Source organism: Anabas testudineus, chromosome 8, assembly GCF_900324465.2.
Source record: "Anabas testudineus chromosome 8, fAnaTes1.2, whole genome shotgun sequence".
Taxonomy (NCBI): Eukaryota; Metazoa; Chordata; class Actinopteri; order Anabantiformes; family Anabantidae; genus Anabas; species Anabas testudineus.
Genome location: NC_046617.1, coordinates 18,756,273 through 18,774,675, shown reverse-complemented (window position 1 = coordinate 18,774,675; position 18,403 = coordinate 18,756,273). Strand labels below are relative to the sequence as shown.

The window sequence follows — 18,403 nt, the reverse complement described above, 5'->3', positions numbered from 1 at the left end:
CTGGATCAAACTGCCAGTTTCGATCTCTTGGTAGACACAGATCATCTCTTATCTTTAACAGTAACTTTATTTAAAGTAGAGTGGGTGAACAGCTAGACTGTCCCAACACACAACGTCTGATTTAGCTACTGATACTCACCCGTTTGTGACCTATAACACTCGGCAGATTATTCTCTATTCTATGTGGTAAATGACATGTTCTAAATTTTTGTAAAAATAACAGGGCCCAGGTTGACATCGCCGCATGCCAAGAAATTTAGATTAAATTGATAAGACAAAAAAAATGTATCTGATGTCCACAAGAAATGTTATGATATTGTAGTATTTTTATTTACTGTAAAATATTAAAATTCAGATCTGTGTCGATCAGTGTATAAATGTTAATTATACATATTTTCCTCCTGCAGAATTTTAAATAAAAAAATATAAGTGTTAAAGGTGATGTTGATTTAAACTTTTATTTATACGGAGAGATGAATAATAAACAATATGTTGTGATTTATTAAGTGTTTTATATTTATTTTATATAATCTAAAAAAAGTAATTAAAGTTGTAAAATAAATATTTAGTTTCAAGTGTGTTCAACGTTTAGTTCCAATATTTGTTTTTTACTGCACAGACTGTTGAAAAAAAAATGCTAATATATAATGTACAGAGCACGGAGGTCACCCGTGGGTCAGGGTGAGTACTTTAGTCCATTAATGATCAAATCTGTCTATGTCTTAAGGTTTAGTGCAGATTTCCACCATAGTATTGATTTGTATCAACCACAAATGTGTCTCTTCAAATCCAACAAATAACCCATTCTGCATGTACACATCTGTTTTCATCTTTAAAACCAGATCCTCCACTTTAGAATCAACACAATGATTCTTAGTAAAACACAATTATCCTTTTTGTGGTTTAGTTGTTCTTTTAAATCATGCTTCCTCCTGTTGCACGTGGGTAATCAGGCCACTTGTAAACATTGAACCATTACCGCGTCTTCCAATCACAGCCGACTAAGAGCTGAAAAATGTTTCGCTGAGGTTTACACCCCCCTGCTGCAGACACACACACACCCAGCCCACTACTGAAAACACTGCACAGTCATTACCCTGATAAAACTAACCATGTGTGTAGGGGAAAGGGTGCCGTCTGTATACGGGTGAGGGGGAAGGGACTGAGTGTGTGTGTTTGTGCGTTTCTGTATTAGTCCTGTGGGAATTCGAGAGACATGCTGTGCTTGCCGAGTTTCTCCTGCATCTAAATCAGTACATTATAACTGCAGTCCGTCATTGCCTCTGCGCACACACACACACACACACACACACACACACACACACACACACACACACACACACACACACACACACACACACACACACACACACACACACACACACACACACACACACACACACACACACACACACACACACACACACACACACACACACACACACACACACACAGCATTGTAAATCAATACCAAATGCAGCTTTTTCCATTAATCACAAACAGAAGGCACGTACACACACATATACCCGAGAAAAGCTCGGTTCCTTTATTCTCTTCTCTGGAAAATAATGTGTAGGTGGATGCTTCCACACCCAGCCCCTATTAGACACACTCCGTTGGCCGTTTATTAGCAACACTAAGCTAAAACGAACTCGTCCTGCAATAAATCCTCCATTGTGAAGGTGGTGATATTCGTTTTTTTGTCCTGTTTCGGAGGTGTTGATTCAGCCATATGGTCATTTTGGAGGATGCAGTTTGTGCTGCAGTTGAACTGTATTGCAGAGAAGTGAACATGCAGCATAATAAAAGTACAAATCTTCCAAAGTGACCACACGTTTGAATCAACACCTCTCTGAACTGCATTAGATGGAGCGACCATTCCTAATAATCTGACGACTGAGTGTATTTTCCCTTCATGTTTGTGTTTTCATAGCTTGAGTGGCGACACTGCATCACTTGTGTGGTTTCGCAGTGAATGCCCTTTGAGCCAGAGACACTGCAGAAGACACACGTGAGGACAAATACACGTATCAGGTGCAAAAACACGGACACAAAGTCAATCGTATGAAAATTCACCCATCCGCAAATACACACACAGCCTGTGATTAACCTTCAGTTAGTCTCAGTACGTTAACTCCTCGGACTGCGTGCAGCGCTCATGTGCAGCACGGTGACGACTATCTGTGCCTTTTTGTATTATTCATTAAAGCAGAGGCTCATTAATACACACACGTGATTATTATCCATTTCCCCATCCTGTTTAAATCGCTCACAGTCGACAATATTCTTTTTCTTCTATAATCCTCACGGTTTTGGTCCGGGTTGATCTGGTGACACCTGTGGTTTCTTGTGTAACAGTAAAAGCAGTTTAATAATACAGTAAACACTCCTTAAGCAGCTGCTTTGTCAGAAAGTCAACAGACGAGCAGCTGCTGTATCTGTTGACAGTGCTGCCAAACAAACTGGAGCTGTTTTAAAAGACACGCCGGCCAATAGTTGAGTTGTTTTCCACCATACTTTGATGCACTGTGACCTGATGACATGCTGAAACTAAGTTACTATCAAAAAGTGTCAGTAACCGTGTCCTGGGACAATAAAAACCAATCCAAGTTTCACCCGCACAATGCTTTAACTTTGAAGTGCTGCCAAAAGGAAGTGTTTGCTTTGCAGTAGCACTGACTTAAAATAACATGATAGGATCTTATGAGAGCGACCTCGGTGACGTCAGCATCGCTGGTTATTAAACAGCCATGAATTACAAGCTGCACATGCTCAAATTTGAATGATTGATTAATAAAAACTCCTAAACATAATAAAAACAACAATAATAGATTTTTTAATAGCTTTGTTTAAGGCTGGAGGTTATTAAAGATGTAAAAATCTCAATGAGATTCTGAATGGGGTTTTTCAGGAGTTCAGGGTTCACTGCCGTTCAGTGGCTCCAGTGCGTCATCGAGCTTCCTTACTGTATTGTTTTTGTGTAAATGTACAAGTACATCCCCGGCCTTACACTGTGTTGTGTGTCAAACATCTTCTGATATTTATTGGAGTATTCTTATGTGAAACTGCAAAAAGGGATTTGCACTGTGTGAGATAAAGCATGACTCACCTTCCAGTGATTCATGACCTTTCTGTGTAATTTGATAATGTAAATTATAACATGAGTCACCACAAAAAAAAAAAACAAAACAAACAGAAAAGCACATTTTTACTGCCACCTGTCCGTCCTTCACTCCACTGTGTGTAAGGCTACGTGCCAGCAATGTTGTTCTAACAAATTATCCTCACCTATAATTTATTTTCTAATTGTTACCTGGTGGGAGCGAGGAATGAAACGCACACACACACACACACACAAGCACCACCTGTCTAGGTGGTTGAGGTCCTGCTAGGATGTCAGCACTTTCCATTCCTTCAGGCCAAACACTAGGTTCTCTAACACAAACGTCAAGAGGCACAGATGCCTCACCAGAGTAGGGATCAATCTCAGCATCACAGCCGCCTGCAGCGCCCTTCATCTGTGCATGGAGAGTCAACACACACACATATGCACACACACACACACACACACACACACACACACACACACACACACACACACACACACACACACACACACACACACACACACAGAGTGATGAGGGAAAAACAATCCCAAATTCCCATTCCCCCTCCCTGAACTGTGTTAGGGAGGAAAAACAGGGAGGGGTAGAACGAGGGAAAACATTTGCACTTCTCGTTCCAGAAACAACATCCAACTGGTAGCTGAGAGGGAAACGTTTCTTTAAATGTTTTGAAATTACTCTTTCATTACCTCCCTCTCACTCTCTCTCTCTCTCCACCCTTTCTTCCTTCCTTCCTCTCTCTCTCCGTCCCTCAACAACTCCATCCCGCTTTCCCAACGCACACAAACGCACATTATTTGGCTCCCACTTCACAAGACCGTTAGTTTGCCATATTGGGATGAGCAAGTTGCCAAGAAACATGTTCTCTGACTCCCAACACGTTGCGAGACTTCATTTCCTCATAAGAAACTGGATATCAGAGAGGAGAAGGCCCACTGGAGATCAATTCTGATAGAGACGCTGCTGCAAATCCAACACACACCCACACGCACAGAGAAAAAAAATCAGTGAAATCAAACTGAAGAACAAGAGTCTGGATCGCAAATTGAGCTATAGTAAGAGGAAACGAAATCCAAAAAACTAAAGTGGAATGTGCACGAAAGCACAAAACACAATAGAAAAACCTGTGTTAAAAATGTTTGCCGCGCGCACTCACACACACAAACACACACACACTGTGAACCCATCTGTTTTCCATCAGTGGTACTCGGAGCAGGGTTAGCTGGGGGGGGGGGGGGGGGGGTCCTCTATTGATCTCTGGTTTTTATTCCCTGCAAGAAAAACACTCAAACAGTAAAACTCCGCCATGCTATCCGTCTCTGCCGCAGCTAACCAGCAACCATTAATCCTGACAGTGAAGACGGACAAAGACGCCCTCACATAAACACAAAGTGAGGGATGCGCAGTATTTGAATCCACGTCTGGTGACACAAACAGTGTCTGTGTCTGTGTATGAGAGAGTTCATTCAGGCTGCGGGGCATGTGGTTTGAAGTGTGTTAATGATTTCAAAACATACGAGCCCGGTTTTCCTGTTTTGAGTCATTTAGAGGAAACTATTTTGTTTGTGTGTTTGTGAACTAGAGCTGAACACAAGATGTTTCTCAACTCGATTTAAAGATGTGACAGCGTCAAAGCAAAGTCATGACGTGTCCTCTGTTTGTTTCACAGTCAGGATGAGTTCACAACTGTTCAAGTGCCTTAAAAAGTCAGGTGCCTATAGGAACAGGTTTGTCTTCCTCTTTCCTTCATCCTCAGTACAGTTTATAGATGGAGGACAAAAGCCACAGACATCGTTTTGTGTAAAACATCAACCAAAAAGCTGATTTCAGACAAGCACCGGAACCCTAAAGTTAATTAGTGCCTGAAGCAGCTGGAGAGGAGGTTAATTTTACCCAGTGAGCTCTCCAGTAAAGTCCACGTGACGTTCGTTTGAGCACACGTGTGAATAGAGCAGGTAACTGTCCAGAGACATCACAGCGAGCGAGTGGCCGCTGTGAGTGGTGGCATCTGGGAGAGCATGCAAGAGGCAGACGAGGCACAAAAACTACACTGACAAAATCTACATTGTTTTTTTACAGCACTTAGATGAAGCATCAGCTGCACTCGCTTGCTGTGAATTCTCCAGACAGTTACCTGCTGTATTTACACGGGTTCAATCGGACATTACACCGACTGTACTGAGGCGAGGAAAACATCTTTTAAAGTCCAGTATGAACAAGAGGAATAATAACAGCAAATAAAAACGACAGTGTGCACCTGACTACACTTTAAAAAGCGTGAAGCTGCCTTTTAATACAGGTAATCAATAAAGAAATTACACAGAAACTGTGTAAAGTTCCCCAACAACAGCTAGAATATAATAAGCTGTGATGACAGCACGTTATCTGTGTACTTTCTGGAATAAAAGTGGAATATTTGATAAAAATATTATAAATAGTAAGAAAAACAAAGAGTGTGGGAGTAATTCAGGGAAGAAAGCAGAGACTGGTAATTCTTGAAGACGTCTTCATGGAAAAACCAGCGCATATCTTGAGACTACAATAATAAGAGTATTTGGAAATTTGACAAAATTGAATACTGTGGAGAGATGTAGATCTCCTTGTGGCGATTTCCCCTTGTATGTAGAAAACGAAATATTAACAATTTAAATTGATGTGTTTTGTTAGAAGGAATATTCAAACATCATCCTGCAAATTCTGAGAGCGACAATGGTTCAGCGTGGTGTAAATTAAACATAGAGTCGCTCCTGCATTGGGCTGAAGTTTCATTTTTGGATCAGAATCTGCTGCTGTGATGTTGCTCTTTCAACTTTTTATGGCAACTCTTGTCCAACACTTCTCCTGGCTCTCGTACTTGTTACTACACTGGTTTAATTCACAGCAACGCGAGAAATAATTAACTGGAACAAGACTCAAAGCTAAAAAATAAACTGAAATATGGTTAAAAAAACACAGACAAAAGATCTGCAGGCTGCACTTTAAGCTCCGAGCAAATGTAATTACACTGAACAAAGCAACATTATGAACTAGGAAGGAGACCCATCAATTGTCAAACAGATGTTACAAAAAGGAACGACATGATTCAGACCAACCAAACAGAAATACGCTTGAACGTGGAGTTCTAGCAGCTGCAGAAGGCTTTTTCACAGCAGACATCATAGTACGAAAAGCATGTGCTGCTTTTAATATTAACTTATTGAACTGTTGGGTTCAAGTGTCCCTGTAAAAGTGCATTCAAACGTTCAATAAATTCACCTCAAACACCATGTTTCTACTTTATTTCTTGCATCTTTTTCAAACTTTGCATAAACCGCTGCGACAGACGGAAACACACCTAATGCATGTGCTCGGTCATGCTGCTGCATGCAGATCTCCTGTGAACACACTCCTGTGCATCACCAAATGGTTCAAACGCTCTTGCAACACATGTAATGCCGTGCAGGCTGTTAGACAGACATGTGCACAGTTGCATGGCCAAACAGATGCATACACTGAAGAACATGCGGAAACATGACACCTACACAGGGGTGACCGACTTCTTGTTTAACATGTATCATAAACTAAAAAGGTGGTATAAGCACAAAACCACAGAGGAGCTGACTGACAGGAAATGATCAGATCTGTCTGAAAAACTAAAAAAAAACCAAACACGAAAACGTTGTGAAAGTTTTATCAGAAAGAAAAGTGTGAAAATAAAGGTTAAACCAGAACCGTTTCGTTTTCATTAGGGATATTTTCTGTCAAGCATTTTTAATCCTCTAATTACTTTGAGGCTACAGCTGCACAGTTACCGCGATTACGGGTGTCGTTCCTGTGGAAATGGTTGTTTATTTGTCTCCCACTGAGCAGACGCTGGATTCTCTCACATTTGGACATTTGGAGTCGATCGAGTCCAATGGATTTTATTTTGAGATGGGTAGCTACATTAATAGAGAGGTAAAACTTCAGCCATCATCTAGAGGAAGATTTAGAGGATGGGCCGACATTAACCTGTAATTATTTAATTTTTCCTTTTGATAACAACACACAGTAACGTTCGATCTACGTATTTCCACAGAACTCAGCGTTATCCTTTCCCTAGTTTGGTCAGTTGATTGTAGATAATTATTTCAATAAAGAAACCACATTATGCATAGTTTCAGGTTCATATCCATCTTCTGTGGTTCTACTGAAACGGTTTCAGAACATTTAGATTCTAAAAACTAAAAATTCATATTTAATTCTTTTATATTGGCAGAAACTGTTTGTTTTACCTCCTGTTTTCCCTGTGCCAGCAGGCCAAGCTGTGGCTGAGGCACACAGGGACTGAGCACCACCCTGTTCCTTCAACGGCTCCAGATGCTGCATAAACAACCCGCTGCTTCACTATTTCACCTAGTTTCGCTCCGTTATCGTCGGCGTAGCTGACCTCTCTCCTCTCCGTCGTTCACATTATAACATGACTACTGTTACTTTTGCTGCTCCAGTGATGATTTTACTTTAACCTACAAAAGTTGGGCAGACTGTGAAAACAGTTGTGTAACGTTTTAAGACAAAAAGGATAATATACTGTAAACTATATATGCCAACTCCTTCAACTGGTTTCTGGTAACATCAGATAACAGCAAACATTTCTCAGTGTCAGATTCTTCTAGTTAACGTTAGTGCAACAGGTCAGGCAGCTAAATCAACCCGAGACATTCAGATGGTGGAGGAACCCGTTTACCGATCAGCAGCTAACCACGCTGACACTGTATAATTTGACTTTTCACACGTGTCAAACCTCTTCTGTGTGTCTCTTTCATGTGACAGCGCTTTATGAAGGTAAAGTGCCTTGGCAGGAAAATTACAAAGCTTATGTAACGGGACGTGCAGCCACACAGACAGACACAGACATAACGCAGTGTGTGTGACCTTTGCGTGTTGTTTGATTTAAAGGGAGGGTTCTGGCAGAGCGAGCGACTTACCTAATGCTTTGGGTATTTCGACATGCCGCGACACGCTCGTTCCCTCTCACACACACACACACACACACACACACACCAGTCTATCACTCTCATGTTTGACAGCTGTGTGTGCGTAGGACTGTGTGTCATTTTTCTGCCTCTGACAGGTTTATTGTCGCAGGGCAGCAGCGTCTTGTGCCTTAGCTTTAGAAGCCTGTTTTCTCTCCTGAAGGATCCAATTAATCTGAGAGGGGACGTGTCCGAGCTATATCTTCTCACAGGGGAGTGCGTCTTGAATACATATAAACACTCACCACATTAATTTTAATGTAAACAGACACACTAACTAAATAGCATAGAAGACTAATAGGCATCAGGAAAGACAACCCTGGTCTGACCTGCAGGCAGCATGAATTATACTTACACTTGTGTGTATGTGAGACTGAAAGAAAAAGCATTTGAGGGGCGACCACATTTATCCAACCGTGTATGAATGTGTTGTGGTCAGCACAAATCTCTTCATTTCTCACTGCAGAGACTCTCAGGGGAAACCCCAGCCCTAACTGCACTAAGCACAATCACATGCTCCTGTTCCCATACACAATCTCAATCCTCTCATCTAATCGCACACCAACCCAAAGCTCTTATCCTTCGACAGCAAAACACTACTTTCCTCCATTTACTTCTCCTTTTCCATTTGCCTTGTGCGGTTTCACTCGCCTCACTTCTCTGCGCTCACCACAACACCTACATTTGGCTCTGTGTCTCTCGCTTCCATCTCCTGCTACTCCCGAGCGTACACCAAAAATGTGCGTGTATGTGCGAGAGGCAAATTAGGAGGGAAGTTTCTGGTTAAGGCGTGTTATCCCTGAAGTCTGAGACACAGGACGCCGCCCTGAACGTCTCAGTGAACATGCATTTGTTCCAAAATGTCTTCCTATATATGTAATGTCGTTCGACACAATTAGAGTAATTATCTACAACAACAGGTATCTGGTGTGTTTGTGCACAGGACATGATGTGCTTTACTTTTCCTGCAGCTGCAGCAACATAATTTTATTTAAGTAGACGAACAAAAAAATGTAAAAGTGATGTACTCTGTCAGAAATGCAGTCAAAAGAACGTCACTCGTGAAGGTTACTTGCTCATCCTTAATGCCGATACACACTAATCACAACAAAATAATCTGCAACCTTTACAAGGGATGCTACGGCACCTCCAACCTCAGCTGCTCATGCAGTCACATTTCAGCAGGTCCTTCCTCTGCTGCTCTCGGGTGCGAGGGAGGGAAGAGGAGGAAGAGGACAGATGGCCTCAATCTGGTGATCGAGCCTCCAGCAGACCTCCAGTATACAGAGGACCATTTACAGCCATTTTAGATCTATAAACAGTGACTGTTTAGATATAACCTGTGTGAAAACAGAGGAACAGGCACTGCAGCCTAGAAAGCAGGACCTGCTGCTGGAGAACGATGTCTTTATAAAGAGCAGAAATGTCAACAAACTATTTGCAGCTTCACAATTCATTTAAAACAAATGTTAAGCTGCAAACATTGAGGGAGAGACTCCATTAAATCAGGTGGAAACTAAAAAAAAGAAAGAAAACAAAATAACACAGAGTCATGGGAAATAAGGGTGTGTTGGCCACGACAAACAGTCCACCCTGCTATCAAGAGCTCAGCCAAAACAAAGTCCAAACAAAAAAAGTCTTGAATTCCAGGACATGCTTGCAAACAGAAACAGTAGCAGGGCGACCTTGGCTCCTCTGGTTGCACACTTGCACCTTTAGAGCTGGACTCCTGCTGTTTATTGCAATTAAATGGGAACATTATGAACATTTGCAATTACTGGGTAATTATATTGTAACAGGGCGGCATGGTGTTATTACAAGCATGGGACTGAGATCTCAATTGGGTTTGGTTAATGTAATGTGCGGGGATTTGATATTGAGGAGTGCCATAAAGCTAAATGACCTGTATCGTACAGTGGTACAGTGTTTCAGTGGGTGGAGGCGGCGAATGTGCACAGAGGAGATGAGAGAATCAGAGAGTGAGAAGGTCAGTGCGTGGGCAGAATCAAATGTTTCCCGCTTTCAAAGGAGTGTTTAAACTGCCAATCTGGGCTGGAGCAGTAGTCGGGTCAATTCCACTTCGCAAACCTACCCTCCCCTTTCAGCTGGCAACACATCAAATTGTTCCTCACAAGCACATCTGCACACAAACAGCACGGCTCGCTGCGGAGCCCCAGCATGGGAACAGGAGGAACATCATCCCCACTGCTGCAAAGACACACTTACCCCCACAAAGCTGCGTTTCTGCAGGGTTTACAGTAAATCCACATGTTTGATCATTTCACCTGCAAATATTTCCAGTTTAATCTCCAGGCACAAGCTCTAGCTGCAATAAACTGCACCCTCTCTTTGCCAAGATACACCCATCAGTCATCCTAACACTCCCTGCTGTGAGCTGGTTTCATCTCTGACAGCTTTTCATGTGCCTGTTGTGTGAGTTGAGTGTGTGGGCTCTGCCGGTGTCACATTAACGCTTCATCAGAGCCCTGCCCCACGAGCACTGCCTCACTTTGCTAGACCTCTAGTACCTCTCGCTCCAAATTACAAGGGCTGCATTGAACCCACGCTCGACGATAAGGACGGGGGAACACGGTTAAACTGGAGTATTATTATCTACAGGGTTTACCTCTGAAAAGGAACCAGAGGAACTGTAATTGTATCTCCATCTGCAGCTACATGATTTCAGGGGATGTAAGTAATTTGATGAGGGCGTTTGTCAGACTTTCCGTTTTCCAAAAGACACAGCAGACCTATGTTTCCAACACACTAAACATAAGGTTGGAACATAGGAGCCTGTGCTCTGACTTTCCCTTTAACCACAAAGCTGTATGAAAACATGCACTGTTATCTTTTTTGTGCACAATGTTATTTCAAGGCTTCCATAACTAATAGCAGGAGCAGACATCACTGTGCAAGCTGTAAGAGTAAAATCAGCAGCTCAGCGGGGAATAACACACACGCTGTAGGTGATCTACTGTACTACAGGAACACACACACACACACACACACACACACAGGTCAGATGGAGCCTGATTAGTTTGTCTTTAATGACCAAAACATATCTGAACCATTCAGTTTAGACCCAACAGACTCATTTCACTGAGCACAGATTCCCCAGCGCACTTGAAGCAACAGCAGAGATGCCCAACGACATTTGTATAAATGCAGAGAAAAGCAGCATCAGCCCTTTTGCCAAATGTTCCAGGAGAGTGGCTTCTACTCTGAATAGTGGCGACTGAACCACAGACATTCTTCACTCACAGAAACCCCCTCCCCAAACACACACACACCCAACATGGTAAGAACTGGTCTGTCATCCTTTTGAGGTCACAACTTCTCCACTCCCACACATAAAAACACAAACTACATCTGTTCCCACAGCAGTCGCGGTGTAAATGATCCACATGCAATCCAAGACCATTGCACCCTGACCCGCACACTGCTGCAACAACACCCGCACCACAGCCCTCAACACTCGGAGCCCTAAAACCTGACGCCGTGTGTGTGTGGAAGTAATTTTCCGCTAATGCGTTGCCCGCTGCAAAAGCTGAGAATCCCTAACATGGTGCCATACTTTCACATCTGAAACTTGTCACTGCTTTATAACAGCCACTCCTCCTCATGAAATCTACATCTGGGTTTCTTTCCCACAGGACACCGTAGCGACATACAAGTGATGACCGCACGTTTCCAGAAACTGTGCGCATTTTTGCGCAGCGTTATTTATTTTAAGTTAATATTTGAACATTTGAGGGCATGCACAGTGAAGCAATCTAGCAGTCATATACTTACTGTGGTGTGGATGTAGGTTAATGGCCGATGGCAAGAATTTTCCAGAATGGAGAGGTGGCGGATGACTCGCGCCCAAGTGACCGGGCGAGGGAGGGATCCTCCCGGCTGCAGCTGCTGCTCCGAGTCGGTGAGACTCCATTGCGAGCCCCGCCAACAACGGAGGTGGTACGTGGACGGATCGGGGAGGTCCAAAATCTCTGCCATCCATTATCCACAGCGGGGAAAGTTGTAAAAAGAAATTGTCCGTTCGGATAGGCCCCCTATTCCGAAAAAGCCAATTCTGGCTATAATAGTGTCTTTAGTTTTCCAGGCGATTCCGACTCCTTTTCAGCCATTCTCACCTACAAAATACGACAAGAGAGAAAAATGCTTGATTCACAACCTCGGGGCAGATTGAGCGAACTGTTGGGAACTGGTAGTTTTATGATTTCTCGTCTTTCCAGCGAACAGGCGGCCCATATGTGCAATGACGCAGTTTGGAAAACCACTTGAAAACTAAACGATGAATATTAGCTGATCGACCATACTGGGCAGCTCCTGGTTTATCCTGACAGCAGATCTTAATGCAGCTTTGACTTGTATCCACAATATTGTGATCTAATAACTAGACCGTTTGAGCGGTCTAGTAGCACTCCACCCCCGCTGCACACCGAGCAGGCAGCCGCTCCGCGGCTCCGCTTCCCAGGCAAACACGGCCAGGAGAGGGGCGGCCAGCTGCTCCGCTCCGGCCGTGAAAACACCCAACGAGCCCGCGATGCAAACGCGAACCGTCGAAATCTAACGAGCTCCTCCACCTTTACCGATCAGTTGTTTTCCTAAACCGTGAACCAGCATCGCAGGCTGGACTCCGGGCCGACTCGCCCTGTAAACCAATCCACCATAAATACTGGAGGCGCATCAAATATAAATTTCAAACGGGTTAAAAATAAATAAGGTTGCAAAAGCCTGCATCGTTAATCAGCGGGGTTGGCGGTGTTTTGTTGCCCACAGACGCGAATTTAGTCCGGGCCACTTCGCAATTGGACATGGGTGCTGCCCTGGAAGGGAGAAGAAATCAAAACCCGTCAACACCTGAGTTGAGTTTTAAAACTAACATTTTTTATTCACAGTCAGGTCATCGACGGCTTCAAATCTAAAGCAAAGTTAGAAGCAGCATTAAGATAAAACACAGTTTTACATAAGAAACCCGCGTTTAATCTGGGTCCATCCGAGCTGCGCGTCTCGAATCTGTCTAAACGTCGGTTTTAATGATTTTGGGAAACAGCTGATAAAGAACAACCTCCAGACACTTCTGCATGTGTGATATTAAAAAACGCAAAATTAGAATAAAAGTTACTGTAAAGAGGACGAAAACAAACAACTGCGACTTTTATCCGCAGGCAACGCGAAGACAAACGCTTTGCTTTCTTCTTTTTGGATCTGGCACATTTTTTACGCACTATCGTGAAATAAACACAAAGTAAACAGTGCGCGTAAAAATATTTGGAGTTAAAACAAGGCGAAAGTCGAGTTAACCTTCAGAGGCTGCAGGCAAACACATCACAGCAGTGACTCGTGATATCCAGGCGGGCGGGATCTGAAGAAAGGCTCGTTCACAAACCACAATAAACCTTTTTTTGGTCCTTACAAAAACACATTTCACACGAATGTCGCCTCCACGGCTCCAAAAGACGCCGCCGCTGAGCTACTTTGTGTCGCAGGCGGCTGCTCGGTGGAGGAGCTCCGCATTTCAGCCACGTTTCAAACTTTTCACGGTTCCATTAACGACACAACAAAACTTTCTCGCAGGAAACGTCTCGAAATGTGGTTTTTTTTTCACACCGACAGCAGCTTCCCGATTTTTGTATCAGTCCAACACGTCGTTTGCACTGACCTCCGCGCCCTTTTGCTTCACATTTACAACCCGGAGCCCGTTTTTAAAACCTTCTGACACTTTATGTGGAAAAACAAAAACCAAACAACAAAAAGGGCGAAAAAACATGTCGGGCTCTTACTTGAATGGGGGAAACCTGAAGAAAGGAGCTAAACGGGGTCTTAAAATCCGCCCAGGTTGCTGGGAGAACTGGAGTAGTCCATTTCAGGCTAGTCCGAAGGTAAAGTGGGGGGAAACTCAGGGGGAGAAAAAGCCCCCGACGCGTCCGTGAACTCCTCAGCAATGAAACGCAGCATTGTTTTACAGAGCCCGCCCCTCTCGCATCGCTACCAACCAATCCCAGCTCGGCGCTGACGTTTCACATTGCTTACCTGTGATTGGCTGTAGCAAATGCCAATTAACTCCCCCCCCCACCCTCCCCATTATTAAAAAAACACACTGGCCGCGCGCCAACGCTATAAAACCAATTATGGAGCAAGGTTGGGCCGTTTCAAGGTCCTCTCTCCCGTCAACACGGGGGATCAAAACAAGCAGTGTGTTTTTTTTTAAAGTGGGGGTGGAGGGCCGTTTCACCCCCACCCTCTCAGACACCACCACCCATTTCCACGCTAATTACATAAAGAAATAGTCGCTCAGAGGTGGAAAATGTTGCAGCGTTGTACCTTTAAAAACGTGGTGTTGGCCTCTGTTTACTTCTCCTCGCTGTAGGAAGCAGCGGATAATGACCCAGTGAGTAAATCACTTTCCATCACAGCCGCCACCACCTCCAACAGGAAACAACGACCCCTGCTATAAAGAAAAGAACAACTCCCCAGTTAACACTCTCTAATTATCCCCAACTGGATGATTCCTTTAGATTTGAAATCCACACCACAGCCCTCAATCTTTAATATTTTAAACTGATGTTTACACCGGAGATCAGGTGTGTGAGTGTGCTGCTGTGAGGAAGAGCAACACAACAAACTGCTGCATGAAAAGTTGAAGTTCCATGATGACTGTTGAAGTGCAAAAGGAGAACTAACGTCATATATTCAACGTCTTCTTGATTCACTGGCTCAGTGCATCCTGGTCCAGCTCTCACTGAGGAATAACGCGCGGCTCTCCGTGCGCGAACAGGCTGCGGGTGAAGCGGCTCCGTGCGCGTCATGCGGGAGTGAGGACGGAGTTTGCATCAGAAGAGAAGAAGTGGCGTTTTCGTTTGGGGCTATTATTTAAAACTCAATAGGGAGGGAGGGGGGGCTTTGGGGTGACCCCCCTATCCACATGACCTCTCAGTTCCTCCTCGTGCACAGTTCTGTCTTTTTTATTATTATCCATAAGTTTCCTTTGAAGTGAAGCGCAGCGCGTTACATAGATACAAAAAATGTTGATTAAAAAATCTGAGGCGGTTTCAAGCTGCCCGTGTGTGTCTCACACACACACACACACACACACACACACACACACACACACACACACACACACACACACACTTCTCCAGCTCCTCCTCACCATGCGCCGGTTTCAAGGCGACCCTCCGGTTCGGCAAAGAAAACGCTTCAGCAGAAACCTGATCTCAGGAGCGGAGGAGCGGCCGCGCACCGAGCGTGCACCGGAGCCTCCTCTCTGGGCACACGCAAGCGCCAGCACCCGGGAAATGTGTCCGCTGTCTTGTTAACACCCTCGGTGCTCACACCGGTTGTTGTTTTTTCCACCATCAGGACAACAATATTCCCACCGGGCTGCGCAACAAGAGGAGGCCGCTCAGCGACAGCCCTCACCCCGCTGACCTGTCTGCTTGCAGCTCCTGCCCCTGAAGAGACCCGGGGAGGGAATTACCAGGCGGAGATCACAGTGATGTCCCGGCTCAGTCCGTCCAAGCCGGGCTTTGTTCTCCAAATCGCTCCGACTGGGAATTCAGACAATGCCTCCAGATTAGGGCCCTGCTGCTGCTGCTGCTGCTCTCTCTGTCTTCCTGCGAGCAGGAGGCAGGTTTCGTCCTCTGCTTGTTGTTCTTGTCAGGGGGGTTCGTGGCTCGTCCAGCGCAGGGTTGGTATTCATACAGTTTATGGGCTTCAGGTTAGTCATGCTTCAGAGATAATGGGCAGAGCAACATATTTCCTGTGCATCGGTGCAGCAGTAGCCCATAATCTGCACAGTTTAAACCCAAATGTAAATAAAACCACTTTTATTTTGGTGAAATGACTCTAACAGTGCAGTCACTGTGTAAAGAAATCCGTAAGTGTTCAGCCAAAATAACCCAATCCACTGTGGATGTGTTATTGCACTCTCCACCTACAGAACAATGTGTGGTTTATATCCAGGTTTTCACCTTCCTCGTTAGATGATAATAACAGTTACATCACCTCTCGGTTTATTTCTAGGCTACAGCTTCTCACAGGGATGCATTACTGCAGGAACAGATGGGACCAGTTGGAAGATTATGTTTTTTATAGCCCATACACCAACTGGGTTCTTTGAGGATGGATCAACTCTGAGTTCCAAGGTTGTCCTCCATGTGGGGCTGCAGTGGAAAAATACTGAAAACCATGATTTATAGTCTTAAATGCTGCTGAGTCAATATAACACCACGGCCAGTTTTCATTCCACTGTGTCGTTTTTATTTCCACAGAGCAGAAATTACAGAATGAGAACATTTGTTACCCTCCGCTGCCTGTGTTTTTCTTTCGTCCCCTTCTTGTTTGTGTCTTTATCTTTGCCTCGGTGCCATATCTCACATGAATCTCTCGCCCGTGTTGCTGTTCAAATATCATTGTTGGGGTTTGGGTTAATTCTGCGCTATCAGCTGAAGGATCAGGCAAATGATTTGATTTGGCGGCCAGACTATCTGATTCTCCCCCAGGCGTGTGGCCGCATTAACCCACAGGGGACAGAGCACAGAAGCAGCATTGATTGAGTCAGCTGGGGGTTCCACTCCTCTCTGGAAAAGATATACATAAATAAATAAACACATGAAGAGGTCCTCCTGCATAAGCACCTTCCCTTCAATATCAGCACTTTAGCTGCAAATAAAGCTTCAGTGTGTGGACGTGCTCTCTTTCAGACATCCTTCCTACAATATTCCATAAATGCCAAATGAGAAGCAGCAATAAATAAAACAGCAGTCTGGATATTTTCCAGGACTCCTCCCAAACCACTCTCTCTCTCACACACAGCGTCCTGCATGTGAACAGGGTGAAACCCACTCATCACACCTCAGCTCAGGCTCCACACAACCACTGCACTGTTGTTGTTGAAGCGTCTGCACGGCGGCAACACAAATCCACGCCTGTGTGAAGAAAAGCTAACTGCAGTGTCGTGTCTTCAGTTGGACTGAAACAAACACACACTCACATGCAACAAATATACCACTGGGTACATGCACGAGTCATCAGACAGGGCCGTGCAGTGTGGACAAACACACTCACGCTGTCCTGGTGAACATAAAACTAAAGGAAAAGAAAATCTAGATCGGTTTGTTTACTCATGATTGTACGATGAGGTGATGCTCTGTATTTCTGCAGCTAGTTTCAGTACGATGGGCTGTGACAGTGACATGGCTGCATATATTTTTTTGCTTCTGTGCTCTGTGATTAATTGATTCATTACAGCATGATCCACCACATGTGCACGCTGTAGCCAGAGCTAATAAAATAATTAAGTTGACCCTCATTTCTGCCACATGGAGCCAAATCCAAGACCACTAGTTGGCAACATTTACTGGATCAATTTGAACTGATGCTGCATGTTGAATTAAATCAAATCCAAAGCGAGCGTATTTGTGGAAAACAGTACCAAGGCAAAGACATGCAAAGAGATTCCCATCTGCCACAGCTTTGAACCAAGATGGGGGATGGGGGAGTGTTGGGAGGGGAGGGTGAGCACGCAGGGTGCTCAAGCAAACCTCTCACTGAGCAGGGTGTGTATTTTTGGTGCTTGTTCTGCGGCCGTGTGGTTAAAGCTCTGGGAAATCACCGATTTTTTTTCTTGAGAAAAACCCATCCAGCTTTGCCACAACCATGAGGAAACTTTGATGCAACAGACACATGTGCTGCTGAGTAAAAGTTCATTGGTGATGTGTCAGGGCCCCTAAAACCTCAGAGAAAATGCCTCCGTGCATCTTTACACCGCTGACACGTCTTTGCTTTGGCTCTTCTCATTTTCTTTTTATAACAAGTCTACATTCCTACCCAGGATTGTGGTAGGTGGGAACATCTGCATCATGGGTACATAATATATTTTGACAGGGAAATAAAAACAGGAGAAAACAACATGTTATCTGGAGAAAGATGAGCCAAACAACCAGTTTTAATAACCTCCTGTCAGTCAGCGCCTTAACATTAAGTCAGTCAATCAAACAAGATAATTTTCAGTGGGATGACTGTGAGGAAGGGAGCAGGACCATCAGTGAACATGTCAGCCTCAGTAGAATCACAGAGAAGCTTGTGCACATGAATATGATCTATTATTCTGTGCTGGCCTCCTTCTGTCAGCTGTGGTAGCCTTCTATTTGCCTTTCACCTACTTTACAGGCCATAAGGCTCATGCAGAGCGCAGTGGCTCCATCTGGTGTAGGGAGCTGAGAGTGGCATGCAGGGGGAGGTGGGTGGATCGGTGACCCGACCAGAGGAGGTGCAGTG

General features: G+C 44.4%; 1 protein-coding gene across 3 annotated transcripts in view; it reads right to left on the bottom strand.

Annotated features, from left to right (window-relative positions):
- The window catches only part of tnrc18 (trinucleotide repeat containing 18), a 45,166-nt gene extending 31,082 nt beyond the window's left edge, over window positions 1-14,084 (bottom strand). For 2 of the 3 annotated variants that reach the window (XM_026345538.1, XM_026345547.1), the window contains exons 1-2: window positions 13,906-14,084; window positions 11,912-12,252 (exon numbers count right to left, since the gene is read on the bottom strand). In XM_026345538.1, coding sequence (XP_026201323.1) covers window positions 11,912-12,119 — 208 coding nt within the window. In that variant the 5' untranslated portion in view covers window positions 12,120-12,252; window positions 13,906-14,084. Of the gene's footprint in view, window positions 1-11,911; window positions 12,253-13,426; window positions 13,709-13,905 lie in introns of those variants that run through there. The other variant, XM_026345528.1, reaches the window with a different exon arrangement.
- Between the last annotated feature and the right edge of the window lie 4,319 nt (window positions 14,085-18,403).